The sequence below is a fragment of the Rhinichthys klamathensis genome, unplaced genomic scaffold (assembly GCF_029890125.1).
Source record: "Rhinichthys klamathensis goyatoka isolate OS25496 unplaced genomic scaffold, OSU_Roscu_1.1 h1tg000169l_1, whole genome shotgun sequence".
NCBI classification, from domain to species: domain Eukaryota; kingdom Metazoa; phylum Chordata; class Actinopteri; order Cypriniformes; family Leuciscidae; genus Rhinichthys; species Rhinichthys klamathensis.
The window spans coordinates 2,573,803-2,596,864 of record NW_026606700.1 but is presented as its reverse complement, the minus strand read 5'-3'; the positions used below and the strand labels follow the sequence as shown (position 1 = coordinate 2,596,864).

Below are 23,062 nucleotides of genomic sequence, written 5' to 3'. Positions count from 1 at the left end.
AGAAAATAAGAGTCATGATAGTTGTCACTGTAATTTTATAAACACACTGTTAAGATCCTTTAAAATATGAAAACCTGGTCATAAAGACACTGATTCAAATGTCTCTCTGTTTCTAGGGTAAATTTAAAGTCCGTCTGAAGGCTCTTACTCAGGTGGGAGAGGATCATGTGTGTAAGGCCAAACAGGTTGACCGGACGGGAACCTTGAGAGTCAAACCCACCACCTTTAGCTCCGCACTTAGCATCAATGCTGAAGTGCTCTGTCAGACATGTGACTGCGAAAAGGTGAGGTTTGCCATCTCTTTAAAACATCTTGTTCTGTGTGTTTATTTCAAATCTAAAACCTCTGTTTCTACTTAAACATCAGACCCCGGTTAAAAATGCTTTGCGCTGTAATGGCCATGGTGATCTTGTCTGTGGGAAATGCCAGTGTTCTGATGGATGGTATGATGGAAATTTATCTCCTTTGACATTTTTGGTTTGTGCCGATCACATATGTAGCAGTCCATAACCCCGCCTCTTGTCTATGCTCCGCCCCTCATAGGTTAGGCCCTTTCTGCAACTGTTCAGTGGGGGCCTCCACAGACTCTGCCATGTGCATCCAACCTGGGAAGACCGAGCCGTGCTCGGGCAGAGGAGACTGCATGTGTGGGACCTGTGTGTGCTATAACCCAAACCAGTTTGAAGGGCCCTTCTGCCAGTTTGACAAATCTCAGTGTCAGAGATTTGGTGGATTTCTCTGTAATGGTTAGTAAAAAGATTTTTTGATTTGAATATATTTAGTCCTGCCGACTAAAGATTTTTCTAGTCAACTCGTTAATTTAAGCCATTAGTCGACTAATCGCACATTTATATTAATTTAATTACTTAAATATATACTGGGGGGAATACTAAACCATAATGAGCCTTTAAAGGAATAGTTCTCTTAAAAATGAAAATTCTGGCATTATTTAGTCACCCTCAAGTTGTTTCAAACCTGTATTAATTTCTTTCTTCTGCTGTACACAAAAGAAGATATTTTGAAGAATGTCGCTAACCAAAAAGTTGATGGACCCCATTGACTTCCATAGTATTTTTTTTTCTACTCTAGAAGTCAATGGGGTCCATCAACTGTCTGGTTAAATATAGCCCTAAATATATCCCAAATTTAGTTTGCAAGAAGAAAGGAAAACAGGAAATACAGTTATTTGAAAATGTTGTGTTGCCATAGTTACCGCTTCGAGGTTTGTGACCTTTCACCTTTGTTTGCCACAACAGAACGTGGAAGCTGCAGTATGGGCCGATGTGTGTGTACACCAGGCTGGTCTGGAGATGCCTGTGAATGTCCCATCAGCAATGACTCATGCCTGGACAGCAGAGGGGTAAAACTCACAAAAAGTTACTAAGCAAGTACACTATCGGTCAAAAGTTTGGGGTCAGTAACTTGTTTTTTGTTTATTCTGCAAGGAGGCCTTAAAAGTAATCAAAAGTGACAGTAAAGATATTTATAATATTTCAATAGATTTCTATTTCAAATATATACAGTTCTTTTACACTTTCAATTCATCAAAGAATACAGAAGCAGCTTTGGTGAGCATAAGAGCCTTCTTTAAAATCTTACCGACCCCAAGCTTTTGAATGGTAGTGTAAATAAACTTATTTAATACTATTTTAAGTCTCACTTGCTATATTTAGAGCTACACAAAGTCTGTGGTATTTGTCAATATTCATATTCATTTTTTAAATATTACTTATTTTTTAAATACAGTTCACTTTGGATTATTGGACTCTAACTGGTCATGGTAAAATATTTAAGTATAATTAAGAATGACTTTATTAATTTTACTGTTATCTCCTTTTAATGTCTCTCATATCACTTTGTAGCCTCTTTCTTCTCACATAACAATATAATTGCAATTCATATCATTATTTCATGTCCATTTATTTAGTTATTTGAGTAGCCATGTTATAAACTAGATAATGTACAGTCAGCCAGTCATTATCACTAAATACTTCAAAAAACATCTTCAGGGTGATGCAAGATCATCCTGTTTGGGTTTATTTTGTGATAATGAACTGTTGATTATACATTATTTTTTTATGATTACATTTATGTACTTTTTTTTTTTTTACCTGAAGCATGTAAAATTATATATAAGAAAATTCAAAATAAAAACTGAAAGGGCATTGTACCCTACAAATTAAAATATTAAAATGTATTATATCAGTAAGACTTTTAAAATTTAGTGACTATTTTATTTAATTAGTTTGTGTAATTTATTACACAGCCAACAGGCAAAAAAATGATGCTGATAGTTAACATTTATTAACTACTTTATTTTAACTACTAAATTTAATTAAATATTTAATTGATTTGATTTTCACAATCTGTTCTCTCTGAATCTTATATATCTAGTATAGTTGAGCAAAACCTATTTGTCACTGGACTGATTATTGTCTAAGAGACCTTATTTTGCTCATAACTTGATTCTGACAAATATGTAGTTACAGTATTTTGCCTTTGTAAGGCCGAAGGCAAACTAGATGATCATGACGGTGTTGGACAAAATTTGTACCAAAACTATTTTTGTACCAAATATCACAGGTGTTCCAGGTAAAACACATCTCTGTGTATATAAATAGTTATTCTCTTTTGTAGGGCATCTGCAATGACCGTGGTGTGTGTAAATGTGGTCGTTGTGAGTGTGAACACTCTGGACTTCCACTGAGCCCCACTTGTGAAGCAAACTTCCAGGTACAACTGTGATGTCTGTGAATGTGTGTCTGTCTGTCTGTATTCCTTTTCTTTGCATGTTAATAAGCACTATTAGTTAACAAATGTCCTGGTACCAACCATCTCTCATAATGCAGCAACAATTGGGTATGTGTGAAGCCAAGAGGAGCTGCGTTCAGTGCCAAGCCTGGAACACTGGTGAGAGAAAAGGGCGGAAATGCGATGAGTGCCCCTTTAAAGTCAACATGGTGGAAGAGCTTCAGGAAGGTAAGGTGTCAGATCTTTCCTTTATATTAAGACATAGCTATACTCTTGGATTCATTTATGGATGGATGAACAAATGAAGGATTGATTTATTTGTGTACACAGATAAAAACGTGATAGAGACGTGCAGTTTTCGTGATGAAGATGACGACTGCACGTATCACTACACTGTGAATTATCCATCAAACATCACAGACAAAGAACACAGAGTCCTAGTGAAGAAAAAGAAAGGTGAAATAAACACAAATATTAATTCTAAAATTCTAAATCTCCTTTTTTTATACAGTATTTTTCCATTTGGGTGGCCTGTAGGTAAATTTAAAAAGGGATTTTCATATTAAATAAAGCTCTATGTTTTGTAGTTATGTACCTACTAGTGAACAAGAGTGTGTAAAGTCATACATGTCAGGGTTAAACTAACTGATTTGTTTCTCCGTGCGTCAGACTGTCCACCTGCAGGTTTCCTGTGGTTGATTCCTCTCATTATGTTTCTGATGCTATTGCTTGGTTTGCTTTTGCTCTGCTGCTGGAAATACTGCTCCTGCTGCCAGGTAGCTGCACACACATACACACTCACACACACATACACAAACACACAAAGAATATTAATATAGATTCTAGCATTTTTGTGAGGTAGGTACACTGCATAATTATAATTACTATAGACTTACCACTTGCAAAACTCAAAAAAAGTTCACTTGCAAAACTTTAGCGTTCCATTGAGTTTGCCTTGACTCACAAAACTTTTGTGATGGAAATAATATGAGATGGGAGGGAAAACTATATTTCAGTGAAGAACTATATTTTGCGAGCGAATCCAAAAGGGCTCCGTACACAAGTCCCCAAAAGGAGGTTTCGTCAGATTGGGGTGATTGGCCAACCTGTGGGTGTTTTTTGTAATCATAGCTAAGTAAATCCAAATGCACATTCACATACTCAAAATACACACAAACAACACAAATGACAAGTTTCCAGTGTTAAATTATTTTCTTTTCCCGGTAAAATTCTGCACAAAGAGCAAAATTACAACCAATAAGAACGTTTTATGTTTAATATACAATTAAGTGGAGCAGGACTGCCAATCAATGAGATTTTACTAGAGGCAATGATAGACAGCATGATATAAAAACCAATAAAATGCCTTGTTGCTTGTCCAGGTTGCTATATTACACATCAAAAATTGGCTTTGATCCTGTTGTGTTGAAACCAAACAAGTTACCGTACTTGCTGTTTAAAACTTATGATGGAACTGGTTAGGACGTGTATAGTGATGTTACTGTATATCTCAATTAACTCACGTTTGGGTTTCTCCCCAACAGGCGTGTCTTGCTCTTCTCCCATGCTGTGGCAAAGGTAATCATTCTGTTACACTTAAGTTACATAAAGGAGAAATCAGTTGAAACAGATATACTCTATTGTTCTCAATGTGTGTGTGATTGGCAGGTCGTATGGTGGGATTCAAAGAAGACCACTACATGCTACGTCAGTCTTTGTTGACCTCTGATCATTTGGACACCCCGATGGTGCGCAGCGGCCCACCCAAGAGCACAGACATTGTGCGCTGGAAAGTGATGGATAATGTTCATCGAGGACCAAACCACCCCCAGAACCAAATCAAACCCAACCCCAATGAGACCAGTGAGTCTAAACTGAGATTCAGATCATCACGTCGTCTAGTGTGACCAGGGTCCAAAAATGTTCACCCCAAAATGTAAATTCTTGTCATTCCAAACCTGTACAACTTGTTTTCTTTTGTGGAACTCAAAAGAAGATATTTTGAAGAATGTTGCAACTGTTTTTGTCAATGCATTGAAAGTCAGTGGGGTCCAAAACAACAGTGGACTCCGGTGATTTTCATTGTATGGATAAAAAAAAAAATTCTTTAAAAAATATCTATTTTTTTCTGTTACACTAAAGAAAGAAACTCATACAGGTTTGGAATTACATGAGGTTGAGTAAATGATGGTTGAATTTTAATTTTTAAACAAATGTTAACATGTAAAACCACACAGGCATTTTTCGTGTTTGTTTAGCTCATATTCATATTCTTTCATCCCTCTCTATTCTCTGTCATAGTCCAGTACCCTGTCTCTCTTCGTCTAAACCGACAATATTCAGAAACTCTTTCCCAGCTTGAGGCTCGGGACACAGACGTGCTCAGACGAGAAGTAGAGGACAACGTGAGTGCTTATGAATGTGTGATGATTCCTAAAAAAAAACAACAACCAAGAAGCAACTTCTCGCACATGAACGGTCATGCCTGACTGCGAATGTCTCTGTGTTCTTCATAAACAGCTCAATGACGTGTTCCTGCAGATCCCTGGCGCACAGAGAGTGCAAAAGACTCGGTTCAGGTGAGAAGTAGCTCTCAATGACTCATAAAAATCTGCGCCTTGTGGGCAAATTTTTCTAAAGTATTGGACGAGTCACATGTGTCTGAATGTACTGAATGTTTTACTGCTTTTCTATTCCCCCAGGACACAAAGAAATTCTGGAAAAAGGTACAGTAGCTACAGTTGATTACATTTATGAAATACTGTATGTTGATTTAAGTCTATTGAGAGTTTATTGATTAGGACGAATCTCACAAATTCGTTTGTTATTTTAAATTTGGGGTGTAATTCACCCCAAAAATCAAATGGGGAAATTATTATTCTTTTTTTTTTAATAAAAACCATTAGAGATTGACTAATGTGCTTAATTTCTCATGAAATCATAACATTTTACATCAAGATTAAATTTTTTCCATTAAGCATTACGCATTAAGTAAATTATCATGGACATGAACTAACAATGAACAGTAAACGGGCTTAATTTGAAAGCATTACCAAGACTTTGCAATCCTTTTTTTTTCTTTTTGGGGTAAAATATAACCTGAATATTTCTTGAGATTTACTCATTGGTACAGGGAATCTCAAAACTTTAAGACTGGCAATAATAATTCTCATTTTAATCCACAGACAGAACAACACAATTGTGGACACAGTTTTAACTGCCCCTCGGGCCAGTTACCCAGATATTGTGAAATTGACTGAAAAACAGGTTCAAACTGGAAACTTCCGCGATCTGAAGGTGGTTCCAGGCTACTACACCGTAGCTACTGACAGAGGTACAAACCTTGCACAACACACTTATTTTCCCCAAACACATTTTGCTTGCACTGCAAAAAAAAATTTTTCTTACTTAGTATTTTTGTCTTGTTTCCAGTCCAAATATCCAAAAAATAAATAAATCAAGGTGCATTTACTAGATAAGTAAAATGGCATAAGATATTCTTCCGGTTTCACAGACAAGTCTTAAAATAGTCCCAGACTAAAATGCATGTTTGAGCTGTTTTAACTGAAAGCAACTTGCACTGACATATCTTAAAATACGTCAGTGCCATTGTTTTATCTTAAGTAGCACACCAGTAATGTTTTTTTTTAAAGCACATTCATTATAGCTACTTAAATGCCCTAATTGAACTAAGGCTTAATCCTGGCGTAATCTAAGCCCTGTCTGTGAAACCGGGCCATTATGTCTTGTTTTCTGAAAACAAAACAAAAATTAATTGAGTTTTTGCTTAAAACAAGCTAAATGATCTGCTATTTGGGTTAAGAAAACTAATCTTAATTCAAACAGAAACAAAATTTCTTACCCCATTGGCAGATCATTTTGCTTGTTTTAAGCAAAAACTCAATTCATTTTGATTTTTTTTTCTTCAGAAAACAAGACATAATATCTTATGACATTTACTTGTCTAGTACATGTATCTTGATTTAAGAATTTTTAGATATTTGAACTGGAAACAAGACAAAAATACTGTTGTTTTTTTTGGGGAAAAAAGTCTGTTGTTGTTATTCTGGAATATTTCAAGTTTGTTGTGTAAATTAAAAATGTTCTGATTCCACGTCCTCTTCTCCTCTGTAGAAGCGGCAGGTGCTGTGGAGTTTCAGGAGGGCGTGGAGTCAGTGGATGTCCGGGTTCCCCTGTTCGTCAAAGATGAGGATGATGAAAAGAAGGAGCTGCTTGTGCAAGCAGTTGATGTTCCAGTTGGAATTGCAAAGATTGGCAAAGATCATGTCAACATTACAGTGATTAAAGAACATGGTAGGAAGTTTTACAAGTAAAAAATACTGCTACATCTTTTTTAATGAGTATTTTTGTCTTTAATCATCCTTAAAACAACATAACTTTTTCTTGAGAAGCAAAATTGCAGAAGATAATAAGACTATTTTTCATAGAATACATCTTGAATTAGATTAAGTTAATTTATATAAATTTGTTTTAAGCATAAATCTAGCTAAATTGTGTGATGCATGATCAAACATTTAGATTTTTGTTTGTTTATTTGTTATACTATAGCTAGGAGCATCTTTACCTTCCTGCAGCCATCATACACATACAGTCGTCAGGACGGTGTGGCGAACATCCCGATCAGTCGTGAGATTATAGAGGATGGACGGACACAGGTCACATACTGCACCCGTGACCTCACTGCCAAAGACAAGAAGGTAAAATACACTAACTTTACATCTTGAGTTTCATCATTATAGTTTGTATTGTATTTAAATCGATTTGATCATATTTAGGGCCCGAGCACCGATGGTGTGAGGAGGACCCTATTGGAATTGCTCCATTTATTATTTAACTATATAAGACCACATGTAATTCTTGAAGTGATATCAATATCTCCTGGATTGAAAGAACATGCAGAAGTAATTCTCATTGTTTGATTGTGGTAATGCTTTCTTGCTAATTCGAACCTCTCTTCACAGGACTATATCTCAGTCGATGGAGACATGAGTTATGGACCAGGGGAAACGCAGAAGACCGTCCCAGTGAAACTCTTGGAGCTTGGGGAAGGAGACGGACTGCTGGAGGACAAACAGGTCAAACAGTTTGTGCTGGATCTGAGTAACCCACGGCAAGGGGCTAAACTAGGCCGTTACCCACGAACCACCATCACCATCGCTGATAAACCAGGTACATATCAGGTTTACAGATCTGAAAGTATAATTTGTTGATATTCCCTAACCCAAATGTGAATTGTCCTCACAGAACCCAGTGTCGTAATGTTTAAGAAGAGTACTCAAACTTGCAATACAGCCGATCCTCTATACTCCATCCCTGTGGTACGCAATCGAAACCAGGAGGGTCCGACCACTGTGTACTGGCGCACAAAGAAAGCCTCTCGCTTTGACCTTTCCGGTCCTCTCAAATTTGCTCCTGGCGAGACGGAAAAGAATGTTGTCATTGATCCTCGTGCGTATCCATCTCCTATCATACCCGAGACCTTCCAACTGGAACTATTCGACCCAAGCAACAGTGCAGTCATTGGAGAGAGGAAGACTACGCTGGTGAACGTCTCCGATGGTAGAGGTGAGAAAACAGGGGGTTTAGAGTCAGGTTTGGGGTCCATGTTTGCAACCATTTGTAAATGCAAAAATAATCATTGTTTTGTTTACCTTTTGCTGAATGGCACATAATGATTGCGTGATGTGATTTCAGGGGATGGGAAAATCCAGGATTTCCAGAAAATGGAATTTGTTAATCAGGCAGCCACATCTCCTGGAGGACGCCTCTACTCCCCAACCAACATCAAAGCTGTCCCTACCGGGCCTAAAAACATCCGTCTGAACTGGAACCCCTGTACAAACGCCAATGGTTACAAGGTAGGTCATGCAACATGATATCTTCCATAACAAATTACAAAATTGAATCAGTTTTTGTATTATTTACCATGCATAATCTGTTTTTTGTGTTTACCTCTGTAAAGTTTAATAAATAAAAAAATTGAAAACTACTCATAAACGAAGACGCCCAGTTAAGCAACAGCCGTTATTCAAAACATCTGCTTCAGACCACTAATGCTGTTACTGATTAGATACAGTTTAAAATGTGCGAAAGCTTCGGTATTTACACAGCATTAACCAATATGAGATTTTGTTTACTTAATTTGTAGTGGCAAAAGCCAGGAATGTGACATTAAAGATGCAGGAGAACATTTAGGCTTTATAAGTTGTAATATGACTTTATTTATGAATTTTTTCATTTATAGTTTATGAAATAAATGTAATTGTTCTGCTTTTGATTGTGCTATTGTATACACATTGAAATACAGGGATGATATATAAAACAGTGATTAATATATATGAATTAAAGTTTAGTATCTTATGAAATATTTAATTATAATATAACTGTGAAATATTATTAACTCTTTTCTGTTTTAATACCTTTTAAAAATGTTATTTATTCCTGTGAATGGCAAAGCTGAATTTTCAGCATCTTCAGTGTCACATGATCCATCAAAAATCATTCTAATATTCTGATTGGGTGCTCACTAAACATTTTTTATTATTATCAATGTTGAAAACAGTTGTGCTTCTTGCTTTTTTTGTGGAAACCATAATACATTTTTTCAGGATTATTTGATTCTGTAGTTAGTATTTCAATAAACACTAGCTTACCTAAGGAGCTGGTGTTAAATACGACATTTGAGCCGTGATTTGCTGTATCCAGGTGAAGTACTGGATATATGGAGATCCTGAGGCTGAAGCTCAGGTGCTGGATGTGAAGACTCCTCAAGCCGAGCTGACTAATCTTTACCCGTACTGCGATTACGAGATGCGCATATGTGGCTACAATGCACTTGGAGAGGGCAATTACAGCGACATGATCCAATGCCAGACTCTGGAGGATGGTAAGTCAATCTTTAAATTTTGTATTTGTTCTAATTGGGGATTGTAATGGTCTTTTTTATGTTTTTTGGGAAGCGTGCATGTCGTATTTTTCACATTTGTCCTTTTCTAGCATGCCCGTTGTTGCTTTTTGAAGTTTCTGTCTCACAAACATGTCCAACTGCATTATTTTACCCCTTCCAGTACCTGGTGAACCTGGTCGCTTGGCTTTCAATGTCATCAGCCCGACTGTCACTCAGGTCAGCTGGGCAGAGCCAGCAGAGACAAATGGTGTTATCACTTCATATGAGGTCATCTACATACCCATCGACGAGGACAAAAGTAAAAGTCCTAAAATACCCTTTATGGCATCTGTGTGTCAGGATTGTGACTTTTTTTGTGGTTTAATGCTTCTCTGATTGCAAATGTCTATATTTCTTTCTCTGTTCAGAGCCTTCAGGACCTTCTAAGAAGGTGATGATTGATAACGCCAAAAAGCGCATGCTGCTCATCGAGAATCTGCAGCCTTCTCAGACTTATTGTTACAAAGTGCGTGCTCGCAATAAGGTGGGCTGGGGCCCGTACAGAGAAGCCACAATCAACCTGGCATCACAGCCTACCAGACCCATGTCAAGTAAGCATATCACAAAAATGGGGTGGAATCAAACTCAAGTTCAGACCAAGTAGTTGTTTAATAAACCATTGTACTGACTGTGGATTGATTGTGTTTGTTATGATTTACATCAATCCTACAGTTCCCATCATTCCCGACATTCCCATTGTGGATGCAGAAGCTGGTGATGACTATGACAGCTATCTGATGTACAGTAATGAAGTACTACGATCCCCAACAAGTAGCCAGAGGCCTAGCGTCACAGATCTGTCCGAAGGTGGGTGTCTTTTGTGATGTGGTGCACTATTGCAACACATTGGAGTCATGCCAATGTACACTACCTAAACGTTTGGGGTCAGTAAGAAAGAAATGTATACTTTTATTCAACAAGGATGCATTATATTGCTAAAAAGTGACATTAAAGATATTTAAAATATTAGATTTCTATTTCATATTAATGCTGTTCTTTTGAACTTTCTATTCTGAATCCTGAAAAACTTGTTTAATGGTTTCCAAAAAATATTAAGAAGCACACGTTTTTTTTTAAACATTGATAGTAATAAGAAATGTTTCTTGAGCACCAAATCAGCATTTTAGAATCATTTCTGAAGGATCATGTGACTGGAGTAATGATGCTGAAAATTCAGCTTTGCCATCACAGTAAAAATAAACACTAAAATAAAAAACAGTCCTTTTAAATTGTAATAATATTTCACAATATTACTGTTTTTACTGTATTTTTAACCAAATAAATGCAGGTGTGGTGAGCATAAGAGACTAGCTACTTTCAAAAACATAAAAAATCTTAATGTCTCCAAACTTTTGAACGGTAGTGTATTTGCTCAACATCCCTTCTGAAATTACCAGGATGTATTTTCATGACGTTCAAGGATGATTTATGCTGCTGGTTTTGTTCTGGTTTAGCTGGTGGACCAGTGTAGCCATGGTGTTCACTAGCAAAACTTGAGCTGGTGAAGGTGGTCAAGCAGCATGGGCAAGCTGGTTGGCCTTGCAACTCTTGGTAAAGGGGACACCAGCACACTAGCATCCTAATGCCGTGTCTACACCAGACGTGAGTGGCGTGACGTGACAAAAGCCGATAGAACCCATTATAATTAGTGATGCTGTCTACACTGAATGTGGCGTGACGCAACATGACAAATTCCCGATAGTAAACTGATGCACTGTTCTTATTCTAACGTACTTCAAGCACTCTCGCTACTTCTGACACAAAGAACAAATGGATTTTCAATGGTTGTGTTGTCGCATCAAGTGTACTCAGCCTCAAGCTGTTGCGGCACCACACGACAGCTGTCATGTCCGGTGTTGACACGGTGTAACAATGCTAGTCTTTTCATCAGGGATAGCAGGAAACTAAAACAAGACTTTGCACACAAGTTTCCGAAACATGTCAATGCTTGTCTGTATTGCATGCCTGAACATGTTGGTGGAATTGTTTCAAGTATTCGAAAGCTTTGTTTGTGTGCTACGTTGACCTATAGAAACTATTGGTCAATAGAAGACATGGTCAAGGTCTGCCTCCATCTTTGGCGTAACAGAATGATGTCCTTACATCATTCGTATGCAACTCCTGTTGAAATCGAAAGGCTCTTTCTAGTCCCCTTTGCATTGAAGACCCCACAAGAACTTCCCTTTGCCTTGGAACAATGTCTTTTTCTTTTCTTTTGGCTTTGTCGAACTGGGTGACTGGGCTCTTTATGGAAGTTTAACGTATTGTTTGTGCAGCCTTCAGGGAATGTTGCAGCTGTAACGTTTGGGCTCCTTCAGCTCTCATTCGGCAAGAATGATCAAACTATTTACTTGGCCTTGCTAGTTAAAATAAACATCGCTAGCATCATGGATGGGCTCAGAAGACATCAGCTTTATCACCTTTTCTTCTTTCCTTCTTTGCCTAACTCTAGTTATTAAAGGAATAGTTCACCCAAATATGAAAATTCTGTCATCAGGTTGTTGCAAATTGTATGACTTTTAACTTCAGGGAGCACAGAATCATCAGAGGCTGTAAATCTTTTCTGTAAAATGACAGTGAATGGGGATGGACGCTACAAAAATTACATAAAAACTACCATGATTATGGTCCATATGGTGCTTTGAAGCCAAATGATAGTTTTGTGTAAGAAAAAATATATAAGTTGATATTCACTGAATATCTTCCTATCCGCCATAACTCTTAAATCTCATTCACACTTATTCAGACTTTCAGAGGGCAAGATTCTTCAGCCGATAATGATTTATATTTCAGTCTATTCCTCACACAAGCTATCACATGGCTTCAGAAGACTTGAAATATACATTTTTATCAAATACAAATAGACTTGTAATTAACATTTCACAATAGTTGTATTAACTCTTTCCCTCCAGAGTTTTTGTCATGTTGTCATTTTTTATCATTTTCAAAAACTGTCAAAATTGTCAAAGACTTTGTCTGGATCGGATTCAGAACGATGATCAAAACAGATGGAGTAGATCGAGTCCATCAACACCCCCAAAGCTTCACAGTCCTATAGCTCGTCCTGGCTCGATATTTCATTCAGTAAAATTAGGCAGATTTGATTCATATTCTATTTAATGCTGATGATCACGTTATTTTACATCTGCTTACATATGCTATCGCTTGTTTCTGCTGCTTCTTCGCCGGCGTTTTGATCAGGAGATTCTGTACTCTTTCAGAAGATGCGTAATAGCGCCCCCTACTGTATAACAGTGAAAACACGAAAAAGCCGGAAAATTCTGTCAATGGCGAGGAAAGAGTTAACTACTTTTATCCTAGTTTTATGATGTTTTGTTTTGTAATATTAGGAGCTTTATAGCTACATTCACCTTTTTTATATGAAAAAGCGTAGTAGACTTAATGTTTTTGTGTTCAGGAAAGTCATACAGGTTTAGAACGAAATTAGGGTGAGTAAATAATGACAGAATTCTCATTTTTGGGGAATTAAATTGAGCACGGACAGCCCATACATCCTCTGTGCCTTGCTTGCTTCCCCACATGATTACGGAAGGCTCACGCTGGAAGCATGTCCAGCTAGTCGGTTCGGATCTGGATCTCCGTAAAGTGTCCTGGAAACTGCCTGCTGACATCATCCCCTACCTCCTGAGCCCAGCCACAGATGCCAGCGATATTCATGCACAGACCCTGCCACAAGGTGAAGACCTGTCCCTGGCAGACAGCATGCCAGCTACACCCAACGTCAACCCACAGCTGTGCTATCAAAGTCGCTTGAGTGCTAACTGGCATCAAGAGCCTCAGAGTGCTAACTGGCATCATTTCTCTTGCTTATTGTAGATTGCTAATTCCATTTCTACCATAGAAATATTGTTTCTTCTGAACTGAGAGGCTTTCTGCAGTTTGGGTCTGTTGAGGTGATTCCCTCCTCTAGGCCACAGTTCAAAGCGCTAATCTGGAGCGCTAACTTCAACTGTGACTTCTAATGCGCTAATGTTGCTATGCTAATTCATGAAATCGGCGTCTTGTTCTCATATGTCCTTACAGATCAGTTTGTAAATGGAAAGTGGGACCAGAATTTCCTGTTCCCTGGAGGAGGCAGTTCCCTCTCCCGCAACGTCAGCTCCTCCTCATCCACGTACAGCCATTCCACCCCCCGCCCCGCTGTGACCAATCACAGCAGCTCCACAACGTACATTTCTGGCAAAGGTATCAGAGTATTAAATGCCCAAAGAAATAGTTAATTGGCAAAACAACTTAAAAAAAAATGTTTATGTACTGGTCAATTTTCAGAGTAGTGGAAACAAAACATCCAAAATAATTAATATTTAGATGTTTATTTTATTGCACTTTATCTATTTGTGTAAATTTTAAATGCAATGCAAATGCAAAAATCTCCACTTCAGCAGCACTTACATACATCAAACTTTATAGTTTTATTCCAATTTATATTCTGAAGGTTTTTTAATATTTTGTATTTTTAGGGGATTTTATGGTACTAAATTATATTTATGCGGTAGTTATAATCCATTTATTCACTTTTTGAACATTGACCTGAAAATGAAATTTAAAAATGAAATGAAAAAATGAAATGAAACTTAAACTGTCGTAAGTCTTGAATGCTTTGGTGCACAGACTTAAGTTTGGTCTCTTTTTAAAGATGACCCCTGGCTTATTATTGCTGAAGTGAATAAAGTTTTAAAAAGTGAACTTACAATAAGTTATAGATTTTTTGTATGTGTATTGTTAAGAAAAATGCCAAATTTGAGGTTGATATTTAAAAAAATTAGCTTTCAGTAAGATTTTGTTTGGCCGCAGTTCCAAATGTTTTCACTAGATGCAATTTATTTCCCATTCATTTCCAATGCGGTCACTTTGACCACGAGGAGTGCAAGTGTGACAATATTTTTCAGGACCGTTTAACCTTTTCATGTCCATGATTTTTTTTAATGTGATTATTTTCGAATGTGATTTTTTTTTCACATAGTAAGTGGCAAAACTTTTACCACGTTTCGTTCCATTCCAATGAAGAGAAAAAAATGCATAGAATTGTTCTGTCAAAAATGACAGAAGAGCACCGGGGGGTTAAGCATAACATTTCATAACAATTTGTAATATAAAACAATTGTCCTGAATGCACTGTGATTACTCAGTTTGGGAGAGTTTGTTGATATCTGTTAGTTCAATTTGTTATCCTATCCACCCCTGCCTTATAAATTAAAATTCTGTCAGTATTGGTCACCCTCATGTTGTTCCAAATGTTTATGACCTTCTTTCTTCTGTTTAACACAGCATGAGATGCCGAACATTTAAGCTGCTCTTAAATGTATATTATTTTGACATACAACACACACCATAGAGTGATCAGGGGCTGTTGAGCTCCAAATACACTATAAAATAATACCATTAAAAAAGTAGTCCAAACCATTCTGAAATGCTGTGATAGCTTTGTGTGAGGAATAGGCTGATATTTAAGTTGTTATTCACTGAAAATATATCCCTTTAAGCGAATATGAATGTAAATTGTAGTCTGTTACTCGAACAAATTAATAGCACAAACATCATTTGGACCACTTATATGGCACTTTTTTGCCATTCATTTTGTATTTGCTTACTGTCGTACTTCATTATGGAAAAGAGCAGAATTTAATATCCTTCAGAACATCTATTTTTGTATTCCATGATAGTAAGAAAGTCAAATTGGTTTGGAATGACATGTGGGTGAGTAAATGATGACAGAATGTTCCTTTCAGTTTGTGTGAATCATTCTTTGATTCAATTGAGATGCTTTTAAAACCCAAACTGTTGAATAAATTGCCTTTATAGCTCATTTATCAATCATTGCTGTTTTTTCTCAATCAGGGGGCTCAACTACACATAGATATGACCTTAGAGATGGCGGGCTTCTCAAAGAGGAAGTGATCCTGAGGAAGCGATCGGAGAACAGGCATTACACTGACAGTGATGGTGTTAGGGATTCTATCGTCATGGGAAACCTTCCTGGAGGATTTTTGGACACTTTAGGTAAAGTGAGCTTGATAGATCTGCCAGCACATAGTGTGAAAGCCAATCAAATTTGATATATTGCCTCGCAAGGTGCAGCTTTTGGCAAGAATCCTTGGCTGACTCTCGCTTCAACCTTGCTCTTCTTTTTCTCTTTCTTATGCCATTTGTCTGTTTTCTACACTTTTTTTTCTCTCACTGTTTTCTCGTCATGCGACGGCTGCCTGCCAACCCTTTCCCGCCACACCCTGCCGTGGCTTGGCGTTCTCTCAGGGGGCTCTAGCTTCAGTCAGAGCACAACTACCAGCTACAGCTTGAGCTCCAGAGCTCGTACTCAGTCTGAAGATATCAACGATGCACTGCTGAACCTGGATAGTGTTCTTCAGGGTGAGTGAACGCGGAAACAACCATCAGTGTGTCAGGGGACTGATTGAAACCATAGCTTCTCAAGCTACAAGCTTCATTTACTGTAAAGTAGTTGTAGTCAAGAAAACCTTTTAGAAGGCGTAATAAATTTTGAAAAGATTTTAATATATACAGTATATCATTTTATATCATAATATAGATAATTACATAATATATACATACATATATATATATAAACATATAATGTAATTCATTTTTCACAGTTAGAACAGTATTTATTTAGCACATACAATACAACTTTAAAATGAGATTAAACATATAATTTTACAATTAATTATAAAACTAATAAAACACCATCATTTATTACTAAATATGTAGAACTTGTTAAAGCTAGGGTAGGCAATTTGTTTTATAAACACTTTTTATTATATTGGTTGAAACTCTCTTCACATCCTGATAGCAATCAATAATAGAAGTGGTCTAAAAATTTAAATATGTACATATATCTTCTGTGGAAGTCTCGGGAACAAAAAATGGTCGTCCAATCATTGCTTTCAGTGCGAATGCTATGATACCATGTCCTATCTGCCTGTCAACATATGTATTTCCATACCTCCGCACACCTGACATCACACATCATCAGCACGTTCCCTAAGGCTATACAGAGTTGAGAACGATATTCACAGAGTTCCACAAACAAGCAGCAGCCATCTGCATTTCTATATAACAACACTATAAACGCCAAAATGATTCTGCAGGAGTCAGGTGGTAACTAGAACTCTGTAGTTCATTATTATTGTAATGTTATGTGATTTGAGACATGAGGTGGTTTAAAGGCGTCTCTCGTGGCTCTTTTGTTTGCTCCCTGCTGTATGCGTTCATGTGTTTTGGAGGAGGCGTGGCTTTGGAGACGCTCTGAAGGGAGGGTGGGATCTCATGCTTACAAAGCTAGCTTGCTATTTCTAGCCACTCTGAAATTGCCTACCCTACCTTTAAACTGTCTGAATGAACTGATTCACTAAAATAAATTTTGAGCATTTTGAGAGAGTTCACAATTATTATATTTATTCATTTGTGCAAAAGCATTGAATTTTTTGTGTGTCATCCTTGTCATTGTTTGAAGTGGCTAAATTATTTTGAAAACTACTGAAAAATGTAGTCAAGTTAGTAGCGTCTCTACTTTTCTTTAGTTACTCCCCAACACTGCAACCAATTAAACCCTGACACACAACTCGCGAACAACATAGTCATTTGCAGACTGACACACCTCGGCCAATTCCCTGCTGTTTTCCCAGTGCTGAACCAATAAAACAATTTGTGGCTGCAAAATTAAATAAGTCTGTTCTGTGGTTTGACATTTTACCATCTGCACTACTTGTGCCCTCAGACTCTCGCTTCAACCCGGGTGTTCCTGAGACTCCCAGCAGGCTGGTGTTCTCTGCCCTGGGGCCCACGGCCCTGAAAGTGAGCTGGCAGGAGCCCCAATGTGAGACCGGTGTACTGGGTTACTGCGTCCTCTACCAGCTAATCAATGGAGGTGATTCATCTCTTCTCATTCATAGTTGTCATACTTATTCATTCATAAATATATTAAAGTTTATTCAATTATATACTATAATTTATCAATTTATATGTAAATTATATATACAGTAGTCAACATTTGAAGTGGATCAGAACCCTTCATCAAGAATTTTGAACAATACCTGTTCTGGTCAACTTTTTTGACAACACTTCAAATGTTGACTACTGTATATATATATTTATATATACAAATAAATTGCTAAATTATCATATTTCATACATACGTACATATATATATACATACAGTATATATATATATACATACAGTATATTGTACAATACATAGACAAGCTAAGCAAATAATTATTTACTATATGCTATAAATCAATAATTTAATTTCGTATATGTGATGCATATGATAACAGATGTTGTCTTTTTGATGTCTATTTATTTTACCATTGTATTGTATTGTGTTTCTCTTATAGGTGAGGTAAAGCGTATCGAGGTGAACAATCCCGCTCAGAACTCTGTGGTGGTTCAGGATCTCCTGCCCAACCAATCCTACATCTTCAAAGTGAAGGCCCAGAGTCGAGAGGGCTGGGGTCCTGAGAGAGAGGGAGTCATTACCATTGAGTCTGCCGTCGACCCCAAGAGCCCCCTGAGCCCAATGCCAGGTGAGTTGCTTCATTTTATGTCATTTTATTTTATGGTAGCTAATGTCAGCAGTAGCAGTGGCAACTATTGTGAAATCTTGATTAAATATTACCACAATATTGCATGTATGTCTCATTTAATTGTTCTTAAACATGTATATATGTGTGTGTGTGCTGTTGTTCAGGATCTCCGTTCACTCTCAGCACTCCCAGCGCTCCAGGACCTTTAATCTTCACAGCTTTGAGTCCAGACACGCTGCAGCTGAGCTGGGAGAAACCACGCAAACCCAACGGAGACATCCTGGGCTACGTGGTCACCTGTGAACAGCTGCACGGTGGAGGTCAGACACCAACCTGACTTTATTTTTCATGTGACATACAAAATCACCGCAACTGCACTAATCAAAAACAAGCCCCGTTCTTTAGCTTCCTTGGTAAGACTCTATCTTTGGTGTCCGTGCAGGAGATCTTCGCTCCTTCCAGGTGAATGGCAACGCTGCGACTTCTTTGACGGTGTCTGACCTGAAAGAAAACATGCCGTACAAATTCAAAGTTCAAGCCCAAACCACACAGGGCTTCGGACCGGAGCGAGAGGGCATCATCACCATCGAATCCCAAGATGGAGGTATGCGGGACATTAGAACAGTGTCACTGTTATTTCACTGTTTTAATAATTAATAATCATAGCCTGCTTTTTATGATTCAGTCTGATGAATATTCTGTTTTACTTGGAAATACATCACATTGCATTTTAAGTTGTCTTGGAGGATAATGAATGGTTGAAACTTTATCATCTCTTCTTCTTTTCTCCTCCTCCTCTTCCTCAGGCTCTATGTCACAGTACAGCAGTCAGTCAGTCACAAAGAGAGAGGTGTTTAACCTACCAACAGAGATTACTTCACACACCATGTTCTCGGAACCCTTCGTGTCTTCAGGTACAGACACACGACTACATATCTTGCTGGGTTATCAAGAACGATAACGATTAATTACAGCTGTAATTACATGCAGGAGTTTTTAAAATATAAGTACAATATAAAAACTTGCATGTACACAATAAGTTCACAGTATCAAATGATGAATTTACATGTTAGTACATATTAGTTGTACTTTATCGTTATAATTATTGTCCTTGGTGTGAACGGTCTTCATAATTTCAATTAAATCGGACCCGCAGGATGTTTTATAATGAATTATGCTAATTTATTTTGTTATATGTAGGTTTTTTTGGGTTGATGATTTTTTTTTTTATCAAATCAGACAAATTTCTATACAAAGTCTGCCAATTTCTATACAATAATGTCACATTTAACACCGTAATCAAAAGTTTTTAACTGGACAGTTACAGTACAGCACCACAAAATGTACACATTATTTTCAGAAAACAAAAATAAAATATTGAATTTTTATTTATTTAATTTATTTACTCTTTGGAGTAAAATAGACCACTGTGGGAAAATAAAGTTGTACTTCTATTATTAAATATTAACACAAAAATTGGTATTATTTTATATTATTTAATATAAACCAACAAAACATAATTACATAATTCATACTAATTATGATTATTTATTTTGATAAGTAGAATATTTTTTTCTAAAATTAGCATTTTTCTCAAACTAATTCTATTACAATTATTATTAAATGTAACTGAACTAAATAGTTATTTTTTTTAGAACTTGTTTAGATTTATGGCATTGATTTCTCACAGTTTTAGAGTTAAACATGTTTGTTGGAAAATATATATTTCATACAAAAATGTATATATATAAAAAAAATAATGCTTTAAACTTTCTTTCATTAGTTTTTCACTTCTGCAATAATCTGCCAAGTGCTGTCTTTAAAAAGAGACCAAACTTAAGTTGCATTTTAGTTGGAAATGTTAATTTTCAGGTCAATGCTCAAAAAGTCAATAAATGGATTATAACTACTGCATAAATATCATTTAGTGCCATAAAATCCCCTAAAAATACAAAATATTAAATTAAAAACATCAAACTAAAATATAGTTAATTTCATTGAAAAAAAAAAGGAAAAAAACAGTCATTTTTGCCCGCCATATGGGCACATGTGTCTAATGTTTGTGTGTTTTTTTAGACGGTATGATGTTGATGTCGAGCAGGCAGATCACGGAGTCGGGCGGCACCGTCACACGGCAGGTGGAGATGGTGCAGAGAGGAGTCGTGTCCAGCAGCACCGTCACAAAGAAGCTGGAGAGGCAGTACTTCGAAGCCTAATCCAACTTTCTTTTGCCTTCAACAGAATGTGTATATATACGCTCAAGCGAAACTAAGTTAACTAGAGAAGTTCACCGACCAATGTGCACAACACATGGTTTTTATGTGAGGATGAGAACAGCTGAGCTCTTGGATTCCTTGGATTATTGCTCATCAAGACCAAAGTCTTCAAGCCTAAATATTTAGTTGAATGTAAATACTTAAAAACCTTTTAGTGTTATCGCTTCCAAACAGGTATTTGGTAAGACTTTTAGCATCAAACCATGTTTCCTACAGTGTTTGTGAGAAATGTTATTGACGTATGCGCCATGGAATAGGTTAAAGATCTCCTGTTGCTTATTTGAGCTTGATTGCTTTCATTTTGACAAGGTTTGAATTTAGCAGATTTCATATCATGATGTTGCTTTCAAGTTGTATCACATTTTTTGAGCATAGAGGTTTTCTAAATGTATTTTTCACATCAAATGTGACATGTCTTATGATTTAGAGTTTACACTTCAACTCGTTATTATTTTCCTTCTAAATCAAATTTTACTTGTTAAGGGTTGTATTAAATGTTGCAACCCAAGCGCATGCATATGGACTCGATTCTTAGGATTGTAAATATGTTACTGAGGTTTGTTTTTTTATTGCCTTGTTGCAAGATGTGCTGTTGCAACTTTAGGCCTGCAGCTGTATTTTAGTTTAGTACACTACTGGCAATTCAGAAAAGATTACCGACATCACACTTGTGCACCCTTAAATAACATTTTTACTGCCTTTAATAATCTGTTCGGTACTTTTGACTTGGGGGAATTTTTTTTTCTTTTTAAAGATTTTTATGATAATTGCATTTCACCATCATGTTCAAGCTGTAGTATGTAGGTATGTAGTATGCAAAACTTCTCACTGCATTTCAGTTCACCGCACTTAATGAAACAATAAATCATTCTACCACAGTCAACTCATTGTGTGTTAGCTTGGTTTATTAGAAACAGATTTAGGTGCAATCAACTGTTTTTAGCACACTGTGGACCCACTGAAATGCTTTACGTTGAATAAACGAGTACGAGCTGACAGTGCCCTCTATATGCTTTCTTATGTAACTGAAAAACAAACAAACATGGAGTAAGATGTGATTACATCCCATTCTTGTTAAAACTAGATTTGCATTTCCTAAGGGAGCGGTACATTCAGGGCAGCAAAAGAACAGTTAGATTTTAGGCCTTGGATTGGGCTAATTATAATCATTTTCTGTTGGCTGTACTCGTAAATATAATGAATGGGTAAACAGATGCAAATAAATCATAATTCAGTATGCAATATTACAATGACACAATCGCTGTCGGTTACATTTTTGAATGCTGAACATTCTATCAAATGCGAGTAGATTAGAAGAGATTTTTCAATGTGTTACTCCCTGAAAAAAGTAATAATTGCATTACTTAGTTACTTTTTATGGAAAGTAATATGCATTGCATCAGTTTTGTGTTACCTTTACTCACCTGGGCTGGGCTTGCTTGTTTGTTTTTTTAATTACAAAAAAAAAAAACAGTTACATTTTTTGCCAAATTTAAAGGGCCCTTTCGCACCAAAAGTGAAATGAATAAGCCTCAGGCAGAGGCTAAGAGAAAGCAAATTCACTCCTGTACAGTAGAGGGCGCAGCTCAAACAAACCTTTCAGCTTTTGACTTAGAAAATATTCTTTCTTTTTAAAGATTTTTATATGATAATTGCATTTCACCGTCATATTCAAGCTGTAGGCATGTAATATGCAAAACTTCTCACTGCATATTTATATCACTGCCATTTAGATCACAGAAGAATAGGATGCAGGAGAAGAAAGTTAAACTCTTTCAGCAATAAAAATAATAATAATCAAACAAACACGTGATGTTTAGTCAATTTTTGCTTCTTAGTATGGTTAAATTGGATTAGCAGCAAAGCAATTGGTTAATAAAGTAAGGTTAAACAAAGCATATTGGTGTTATTTAAGATATTTAATTATTGCAGGTTTTCATTTGCATTTCATTGTTTTTATTCATTTTGAGGAATACTTTTATGCAAGTGAGATGAGTAAATGCATGTTCACATTTAGTCTACAGTAACCGTCACAGCGCACACCCCCAACACTGGCTGCAGGAGGTATTTCTGTAAGCCAAACCATGGAAACGATCATTTTAGCACTTCCGGTTCCATCATCCTGGAGTCAATGGGTTTCTTTGAATGAGTTTTTGGTTAAATGCTTGAAATAAGGTCTGTTGTGAACACAAGATCAAGATATTTCCACATTTCATTCTACAACTACAAATACATCAGTAATACCCCTTATGAATTTTTATATGAGTTTTTCTTTTTACAACTTTAATTAAAAAAGGCAGTTGCAAACAAGTGGCTAAATGAGGCTAAAGAAGCTGTCAGGAGCCGAACAGGAAACCGCATTTACTTTTACAGCCTTGTGTTTATAATCATGCTCTTGCAAACTCAACTCAAACTTTCAGAGAAAATATTTTTTAAAAAGACTAAAAGCATCTTTGTATGCTACGTGGTGTTGACAGTGAAGTCATGCGACAGTGGTGTAGTTCGTT

The 23,062-nt window shown here is 36.7% G+C and overlaps 1 protein-coding gene across 4 annotated transcripts in view; it reads left to right on the top strand.

The window, feature by feature from the left end:
* The window catches only part of itgb4 (integrin, beta 4), a 29,958-nt gene extending 8,522 nt beyond the window's left edge, over positions 1-21,436 (top strand). For 3 of the 4 annotated variants that reach the window (XM_056259686.1, XM_056259685.1, XM_056259684.1), the window contains 32 exons: positions 117-284; positions 367-443; positions 544-746; positions 1,257-1,360; positions 2,638-2,733; positions 2,850-2,979; positions 3,082-3,207; positions 3,421-3,527; positions 4,296-4,329; positions 4,420-4,614; positions 5,053-5,156; positions 5,272-5,330; positions 5,454-5,477; positions 5,937-6,085; positions 6,886-7,065; positions 7,321-7,469; positions 7,734-7,941; positions 8,017-8,337; positions 8,467-8,630; positions 9,478-9,658; positions 9,840-9,977; positions 10,087-10,269; positions 10,391-10,525; positions 13,763-13,924; positions 15,578-15,739; positions 15,992-16,105; positions 17,472-17,621; positions 18,091-18,279; positions 18,444-18,599; positions 18,722-18,883; positions 19,086-19,193; positions 20,356-21,436. In XM_056259686.1, the coding sequence (XP_056115661.1) occupies positions 117-284; positions 367-443; positions 544-746; positions 1,257-1,360; positions 2,638-2,733; positions 2,850-2,979; positions 3,082-3,207; positions 3,421-3,527; positions 4,296-4,329; positions 4,420-4,614; positions 5,053-5,156; positions 5,272-5,330; positions 5,454-5,477; positions 5,937-6,085; positions 6,886-7,065; positions 7,321-7,469; positions 7,734-7,941; positions 8,017-8,337; positions 8,467-8,630; positions 9,478-9,658; positions 9,840-9,977; positions 10,087-10,269; positions 10,391-10,525; positions 13,763-13,924; positions 15,578-15,739; positions 15,992-16,105; positions 17,472-17,621; positions 18,091-18,279; positions 18,444-18,599; positions 18,722-18,883; positions 19,086-19,193; positions 20,356-20,495 (4,578 nt within the window). In that variant the 3' untranslated portion in view covers positions 20,496-21,436. The remainder of the gene's footprint in view (positions 1-116; positions 285-366; positions 444-543; positions 747-1,256; positions 1,361-2,637; positions 2,734-2,849; positions 2,980-3,081; positions 3,208-3,420; positions 3,528-4,295; positions 4,330-4,419; positions 4,615-5,052; positions 5,157-5,271; positions 5,331-5,453; positions 5,478-5,936; positions 6,086-6,885; positions 7,066-7,320; positions 7,470-7,733; positions 7,942-8,016; positions 8,338-8,466; positions 8,631-9,477; positions 9,659-9,839; positions 9,978-10,086; positions 10,270-10,390; positions 10,526-13,762; positions 13,925-15,577; positions 15,740-15,991; positions 16,106-17,471; positions 17,622-18,090; positions 18,280-18,443; positions 18,600-18,721; positions 18,884-19,085; positions 19,194-20,355) is intronic. The other variant, XM_056259688.1, reaches the window with a different exon arrangement.
* Positions 21,437-23,062: the final 1,626 nt, after the last annotated feature.